Source organism: Saimiri boliviensis, chromosome 9, assembly GCF_048565385.1.
Source record: "Saimiri boliviensis isolate mSaiBol1 chromosome 9, mSaiBol1.pri, whole genome shotgun sequence".
Classification (NCBI taxonomy): domain Eukaryota; kingdom Metazoa; phylum Chordata; class Mammalia; order Primates; family Cebidae; genus Saimiri; species Saimiri boliviensis.
Genome location: NC_133457.1, coordinates 94,488,835 through 94,497,443, shown reverse-complemented (window position 1 = coordinate 94,497,443; position 8,609 = coordinate 94,488,835). Strand labels below are relative to the sequence as shown.

At 46.0% G+C, this 8,609-nt stretch overlaps 1 protein-coding gene across 3 annotated transcripts in view; it reads left to right on the top strand.

The window, feature by feature from the left end:
* LOC104653401 (uncharacterized) overlaps window positions 1–8,316 on the top strand; it is a 90,428-nt gene extending 82,112 nt beyond the window's left edge. The window contains exons 1-3 of one of the 3 annotated variants that reach the window (XR_012519333.1): window positions 45–700; window positions 4,859–5,003; window positions 6,268–8,316. Coding sequence is in view for 1 of the 3 variants with exons in the window: in XM_074406350.1 (XP_074262451.1) it covers window positions 4,859–5,003; window positions 6,268–6,561 (439 nt within the window). In the remaining 2 variants the exon portion in view is untranslated. Of the gene's footprint in view, window positions 1–44; window positions 701–4,858; window positions 5,004–6,267 lie in introns of those variants that run through there. The other 2 variants (XM_074406350.1, XR_012519331.1) reach the window with 2 other exon arrangements.
* Window positions 8,317–8,609: the final 293 nt, after the last annotated feature.

Sequence of the window (8,609 nt, the reverse complement as noted above, 5' to 3'; positions counted from 1 at the left end):
CACGTCCCGGAAGCCCAGGCATCCGGAAGAGGGGGGACCGGAAGCCCGGAAGCCCCGAGGCCTCCGGATGCAGCTGTGTTTGCAGGGTTACGTGCTTCCAGCCAGTTAAGCATCTCCCTGCCCAAAGAATGGGAGTGTAACATGGCTAGTCTAACAGTTAGAACCTGAGAAATGCCATTTTGTAAAAGACAAAGCTGTTCTTAAAATAAGCTGTCACGGCTTCCCCATTCTCTTTGCAATAACTGCTGACCTTGGCTTCTATGAAAAGTGCTTGCTGCTGCTTATCAATAAGTGCTGAAAAGTTGCTTGCCCCACATCCCCTCACCCTAAAACCAGGATGTGGTTTTTCAGCTTAAAAACTCCACTCCCCCTGAACTCGGGGCCACGGGTTGGAGAGACGCGAGTCCTCTGTGGTCACCGGCATAATAAATGACCCTGCAATTTGACATACTTTTGTCTTGGTGTTGACTTTCTATGCTCGATCCAGTACAACATTTGGAGGTCCCACCGAGATCTTTTATTTTCATCACCAGACAAAAGCCATCTCAGAATCTCGCCCGGGCGGCCGCTCCCACCTCGGAAGCCTCTAGGGGAGGCGCCCCCTGACTGTCCCAGGGCCCCAGAGTGCCACCGCGGAGGATAAGCGACCACCCGGCCGACATTCACCCGAAATTCCTCAGGGTCCTAAAGACCTCCGGAGGTAAGGTTGGTCTGGAAACTGGGAACTAGTTCAAAGGAAAGGGCCTGAGTCGGGGGACTGAAGAGTCATTGCAACTCTGACCTGGCAAGCCTCACCGAGACGTTGCTTGAGGCTTCTGGTGGCTGTCATAGTGGGTGGCAGCCTTCTGGTGGCTGGTTGCAGTGGGCAACAGCCTTCTGGTGTGGCATAGTGGGTGCCAGCCTTCTGGTAGCTGGCAGAGGGTGCCAGCATTCGCGGCCTTCTGGTAGCTGGCAGGGGGTGCCAGCATTCGATTGTTTTCCGTAACCTCTGTGTGAGTGAGAGAGAGTATGTATATATGTAGTCCCACGGGTGAAAGGCTACGGGGCTTGTGTGGGCCTCCACCCACGGTTCCATGGGAGCGTCATAGGGCATCATGGTGATTCACCTCAGAGCTGTCCTACTTGGACTTCCATCCTGAGGTGACCAGGCCCGGGGTTTATACGAGCACACCTTAGCCAAGATGCAGCCTGAAATCTCCTTCGGGAAAGTGGCCGGAGAGGCAACTGAGTGGTCTCCCATCTGGGGGACACCCACCCTTTGTCTGTCACTCTTGTATGTGGTCCTGTCTCATCTGTAGATTTGTCAGTTTTGTTAGACTCCTGCTAGCAGACATACACTGGTTCAGGCCATCTTCCCTTGAGGTAGGGAATATTTTACAGTGGTTGACGAACCACTGGATGCAGGGAACTTTTATTGATTATACCCTTGCAGAGATTACTTCTCCTTCTTTCTCATTTTTTCTTCTATCACTGAGGCCTCACTCTTTCTTCCTTCGCCATGTGGCAGATAGTCTTTTAACTTTAGTTGTCTTTATTTTCTTCCTTGTTATAATTATTGTGGCTTGTAAATTCTCCCAGCCACCTCCACCGGGAAAGGAGTAGTTTTCGCCCATGCTGGGTCTAATTTCATGTCGGGGAGGCAGTTGTGCCCTTAATACCTAGGAAGTAGTTTGTTTGGGATTGTAGGAGACAAAGTCCTAGATCAGGGTCTACAAGTACTCTTTTTCAGGCTGGGATGGAAAATCGGTAACTGCCTATTCTGCCAGAAAAGTGTCCAATGTTGTTATGGGCAGTGCCCGGTGATGCATCACAGAGAGGAGAGAGAAAAAAGAGACAGAGAGGAGAGAGGAGAGAGACAGAGAGGAGAGAGGAGAGACAGAGAACAGAGAGCAAGAGAGAAAGTGGGCAGAAGAGAGGAGAGAGGACAAAAAAGTAAAAGAGGAGAGAGAAGACAGAGAGAGAGGAGAGAAAGAAAGAAGACAGAGAGGAGAGAAAGAAAAAAAGACAGAGAGGAGAGAAAGAAAAAAGAAGACAGAGAGGAGAGAAAGAAAAAAAGAAGACAGAAAAGGAGAAAAAAAAAGGCAGGAAAAAAGAGGCAAAGAGAGGAAAACAAAAAGAAAAAGAGATACGAAGAGAGGGATTTAGTACTTTTTTTAGGGTCCCTGTGTCAAGGTGACCAAAAGCTGCAGAGGCGGAAAACTCACAGCCCGCCCAGCGGCTGCAAGCTCAGTTTTTAAACTGACGCAAAAAGCATTTTTTTTTCCTTCCTCTGCCAGCCGGCAGCCTCATCTGGCTTTGAGGCAGGCCACACTGCCTCAGGGTGCAGATTCGGATTCAGAATGTGGCTTTAAGAAAAGCTTTCTAACCCTTTGTAACACAAGTGGTTTGTTAACACAGTCATTAAGGTTTGGGACCTGCAACTGTAAGGTTTTTGGTTCAGATCCTCAGTGAAGCTAGTCTTTTGGGGAAAACTTCAAAAATTTTTTTAAAAAAAACACCCAAATGGGGTCGTCTAGCTCCCGGCCTTGTACCCGCCTCCAATGCATGACGGCCAACTTCAAGATTGGGTTTTCAGGCCAATATGAAATGAAATGAACCCATGGAGAACTCTGCTCTTTATCTAATCTAAAGTCTTTCTAAATTGGGTGGCCTGACACTGGGACTACAACTCAAAACAATAGTAATTACCCAGGCTGTGTGAAAAATGGTCGCAGAAACCCCTGGACACCCTGACCTTTTTCCATACATTAACCAATGGTTGGATTTAGTCCAACAACCCCACCACCACCCAACTGTGGCTGAAACGCTGCATAAAACAGGCTAGACTTCAGGCCATGTTAGCCAGCCCAAAGAAAGCCCCTTCTGGGCCAGCCATTCTCCCCACCCCATCAGAGGATCAGGAATTACCTCCACCCTACTCAAGGCCCTCTGAATCGGGGCCTCAACACCCCCCTCAACAGTACTAGTAACCAAACCTTGTCCCCACTGCACACCTGCAGCAGAGAGCCCCACACCCACTGGCGGTCCTTCCTCTCCAAGAGGCACCCCCGATAGAAGACAATTGGGGTCACCTTCTTTGTTCACATCCCCTTCTTTTCAAGTGACTTATGTAACTGGAAGGTAATAGAAATCAAAGGGCCAAAACGCCAAGTGCTGGTACAAGCCTTATTAAGAGCAGAAAAAAAAGCCGCTGGGCTGAACCCAAAATTGGCAGCACCCGTGGCATGGCAAAGGGGATTCCTATGGCCTGCAAGCTGTCAGATGCATCCAGTGTGAGGGGCTGTGCAGGAGGGAAGGGGCTGGGGAGCTGCTGAGAGTGCCCGAGAGAGGTTTGTGCTGAGGAACTGCTGAGATGGCCCGGGGAAGGGTTGGAAACCTGCTGAAATGGAAAGTTCCCCTGGAGGGTGTCGTGCTAGGAGGCTGGAAAACTTAAGGTAGTGGCGGTGACAGGGTTTTACAATGGAGCTCAACATCCCCATTCTCTAAAAAGCCCCAGGTTTTGGCAGGGCTCTTAAAATCCATACTCCAGAGTCATCGCCCCACTTGAAATGACTGCCTACAATTATTACTAATTCTGTTCACCACAGAAAAAAGAGAAAAAATTAGATAAGAAGCCCTGAAAGCCAACATAGGTCCAGGGAAAGGAATAGTAAAAAATAAAAAAAAAAAAATAGGGAAACCAAATTAAAAAGGTTTTTTTCCCTCTACCTGACCCCAATGGGACCCCAACACCTTAGGGTTACCAGGCTCTGAACACTTTTTACCGGTTTCTTTAAAAAAAAAGGGGGGGGTTAAGGGAGTGGCCCATAAGCCCACTAACCTCCTCGAGGTGGGGACTGTAACTCGGGGTCCGCAGGAGTTGCTAGCTGCTTTCCTTGAGCACTTACAGGACACCCCTATTGACCCTGAGGCCCCAAAAAATCAGCAGGCCATAAATCTGGCTTTCGTTTCCCAGTCTGCCCCAGACATCAAAAAAAAAAAAAAAAAATGCAAAATTAGAGGAGTTCCAGGAAATAAATTTAACTCGGTTATTAAAGATTGCCCAAAAAGTTTTTAACAATAAAGACACCCTAGAGGCCAAGCAAGATAAGAGAGTTACTAAGGCCATGATAACAACATTCCAGGAAACCCGAGTTATCTCACGAACCAGGAATCCAGCAGAGGGGCCTAGGGAAACAAAGGCCCAACTCTGCCAGCCAAAAGTTACTTACCTGGACTATATTATAGAGAAAGGCAACCGGGCACTGGCACCCCACCGAGTCCAAACAGGGCTGCAAATACTCACCCCCACCACGAAACGCCAAGTTCAAGAATTCCTTGGGGCAGTAGGGTACTGCAGGCTATGAATTTTGGGATTTGCCAAGCCCCTGTATGCCTGCACTGGAGGAAATCAGCCCTTGACATGGACAGAGGTAGAGCAATGGGCTTTTGACAAGCTCAAGACTGCCCTGACTGCGGCCCCAGCCTTGGCCTTGCCAGACATCTCTAAACCTTTCCAGTTGTTTGTGCATGAAAAACAGAAAGTCACTAAGGGGGTGCTCACCAAAACTCTGGGACCCTGGTCCCAGCCAGTCGCCTACCTCTGTAAAAGACTTGATCCTGTAGCCTCCAGATGGCCGGCTTGCCTAAAGGCGGTAGCGGCCACAGCCCTATTAGTCAAGGAGGCAGACAAACTGACTTTGGGACAGGAGTTAAACTTAGTGACTTCCCATGCAGTGGAGTCACTACTCCGTGGAGCTCCGGGAAAATGGATGTCTAATGCCCGCCTTGTCCAATACCAGGCCTTACTTTTGGACGAGCCTGGCATAAAATTTTCAAAAACCACAGTTTTAAACCCTGCCACATTGCTGCCTGACAGTGAGCCAGAAGAGCCCACACCTGACTGCCAACAGACAATAGACGTCCTCCACGCTGCACGACCAGATCTCACCGATGTCCCCCTGCGGAACCCAGAGGAGGTACTGTATACAGATGGCAGCAGCTTCATGGTCGACAGAGTCAAGGTACGCCGGGGCAGCTGTGGTCACCCTAGAGCGGGTTATCTGGGCCCAGGCTCTTCCACACAAAACCTCAGCCTAAAAGGCAGAACTCATAGCTCTGATAAAGGCCTTGGACTGGACGGAGGGAAAGACTGTCAACATCTACACTGATAACCAATATACCTCTGCTACGGCCCATGTACATGGAGCCATATATAAAAAAGAGGGCTGCTTACCTCAAAGAGAAAAGTCATCAAAAACAAAGAGAAAATCCTAGCCCCACTATAGACTGTATGGAAGCCCAAGGCCGTGACATTCATACACTGCAAAGAACACCAGAAGAGACATTCACCAGAGACAAGGGGAGATAGGACAGCTGACCTGCAAGCCAGAGAACCAGCCCTGGGGCCAGTAAAACCTCTGACTCTTCTTGTAACTCTGCTGGCCCCAACTCTCTAAAAAACAGGGGGGAAGGCAAGATTCCACAGGATGGTGGACTCTACCGGACACAAAAATTGTGCTCCCTGAGGCTCTAGAACGCACTCTAGTTAAGGACACACACACCAGGCCAATCACTTAAGACAAACAAAACTAACTAAGCTGCTGAGGGCCAGATACTACATCCCACACTTACATGAGATTGTTAGAAAAACTACGACTCAATGTAATGTATGTGCCAGGGTAAAAAAAAAAAATAAAAAAAAAAAAAAAAACAGTAGGCCTAGTCAGGCAGGATAAGACTTAGGGGTATTAGCCCAGGAAAACACTGGGAGGTAGATTTTACTAAAATAAAGTCCCCAGCATGCGGCTATAAATACCTCCTTGTATTCGTAGACACTTTCTCCGAATGGGTCGAGGCTTTTCCCACTAGGTCAGAAACTACACTGGTAGTAACAAGAAGATTGTTGCAGGACCTGGTTCCTCGGTCTGCAGGATCCCCCCTGACTCTGGGATCAGATAATGGCCCTGCATTTACAGCACAGGTTTCACAGGGCCAAGGCCCTGGGCATATCCTGGAAACTACACTGTGCCTATCACCCCCAGAGTTCAGGGCAGGTTGAAAGGATAAACTGGACCATAAAAAAACTTAACAAAATTCATTCTAAAAACCGGTGAAAATTGGGTCAACCTGCTTCCTTTCGTTCTCCTCCGTACCCCATGTTCTCCCCATAAAAAAGGCTTTATTCCTTTTAAAATTATGTTTAAAAGGCCCCCTCTCTTACTCCCCAAACTTGCAGACACCATACCTGCTAAAGTCCATAACCACACACTCCTTACGTCCTCACAGGCACTCCAGTCTGTCCAGTCCCAGGTACACCTGCTCATCGGGGAAATTCAACTTACCCCAGTGGACCTCACTGACCAGCCGGTACGCCCCTTCCAGCCCAAAGATGAAGTCCTGGTAAAGAGATTCACAGCCTCCGGCCTAACTCCTAGCTGGAAGGGACCCTACACCGTGATCCTGGTCACCCCCATGGCAATCAAGGTGAACGGACTAACTGCCTGGATTCACCACTCACATGTCAAGACTGCCCCCCGGACGCAAAATGAAAGGTGGTCTCATTTTCAACAGACCCTCTGAAACTAAGACTTTTGTGCTCTTTGCGGTAACCATCCTAATCCCCCAGCATGTGTTTTTTTTTTTTTTTTTTTTAAAAAAAAAAAAAGACTTTCTAGGTTTGGTTTTCCCAGTAAAACAGAGTGATTGCAAAATCCTAGATTTTTATTATCCCCACCCCAGTCTTTTACAGTTGTTTCAAACACATCCAATTGGACAGCAATATTTTTAGTGGGTCTCCTTTATTGTCTTGTCTTACCAAGACATTCTTCCTTTTATGTTTATATAATATTTGATTAAATTATTTAATTCAAGTGACAAGTACAAGTACAACTGGCATGAACAGGTTTGAAAAAAAAAAACCTAGTTAACTCTTGCTAAATTTATATAACTCTACCATGGAGACCAAAATGTATGTTAAACTATAAAAAATAGTCTATTAGCTGTGAGTATTTAATGTGCCCTGGACTTCAGACAGTGTTCTCCAAAGAGATAAAAATACTGGTTAATCCATAGAATTGGTTAAAAAAATTTGTAAAAACTTCTGCATCTCTATTATACCTACTATTTCAGTAGTTCTCAACCTCTTTGACACCAGGGACCGGTTTTATGGAAGACAATTTTCCCCATACCAGTCAGTGGCTCTGGGGTTGAAGACCCCTGTCCTATCTCATACTTGGTATATTTGTTTGTTCAGTAGATTCCAAGTCACTTAAAGGTGTTTTTATTTCTCTAAAGTCAGTAAAGTAACTGGCACATAGTAGCTGCTTACTAAGTGGTTCTTAAATAAATAAATCGTATATTAGGTTACACTGTTACTCAATATGTATTAACAAATGTCTATATATGTGTATCTTGTCTATCAGCTAAATTGTGTCCTTAAGGACAGGACCTGTGTTTCAGACATCTTTAATATTTACCATGTTTGTCAAATTTGGTAAATGTACAGAATATGTTAGTTTTAAAAAAGCAGTGTATCTGTCCGTTTTGCTACTTGCTAGTTCTGCCTTATAACTTCCACTGAAAAGAGCTTTTTAGTGCAAATAGTGTCTATATTTTATTGTATAAAGTATTGCCTGGGCCATACCAAATAAGCTTGACTGAGGTCATTTTAGGGACCACAGGCTTCATAATTGCTACTTGATGCTAACTATAGCAAATTACACTTGAGTTTTAGTAGTTTTCAGTATAGTGTTGTCTCCTTTCATCGCATCTTGTGTGTTAATCACTGACTGCCAGGAAATGTCTTTGGCATAACATCCCTACTTACTAGATTAGCAAGACCCTTGGCCCTAATGGTCCTAGGGTTAATATTTGGACCATGCCTTTTAAATATACTCCTCAAATTTATTTTAAAAAAAAATAGACTCAGTCAAGTTAATAGTTCTAAGATCCAGCTATGGGCCCTTAAGCCAAAAAGAAAAAAACTATTAAAGATTTAATGTGTGTAAAAAAAAACAGGGGGGAATGTAATATGGCTAGCCTAAAAGTTAGAACCTGAGAAATGCCATTTTGTAAAAGACAAAGCTGTTCTTAAAATAAGCTGTCACGGCTTCCCCATTCTCTTTGCAATAACTGCTGACCTTGGCTTCTATGAAAAGTGCTTGCTTCTGCTTATCAATAAATGCTGAAAAGTTGCTTGCCCCGCATCCCCTCACCCTAAAACCAGGATGTGGTTTTTCAGCTTAAAAACCCCGCTCCCCCTGAACTCGGGGCCACGGGTTGGAGAGACGCGAGTCCTCCGTGGTCGCCGGCATAATAAATGACGCTGCAATTGGACATACTTTTGTCTTGGTGTTCACTTTCTATGCTCGGTCCTGTACAGCACCACTTCTAACACACACTTACTCATCCTGGAAAGAGCATAGTTCTGAGAAGACAGCGCACATGTAGTACTATGTTATCATTTTATAAGTGGCTCTGGGCTCCGAGTTCTGCTTTCCTTCACTGGAGGAAGAGTTGCCCAAATTCATCTGCTCACTCACCCATAGCTTACATGCATACATTCTTATTGAGCATGTGAAAGTTGATAATACAAATTGGGTCACTCTTGTCATGCCCAGTGGAATCAG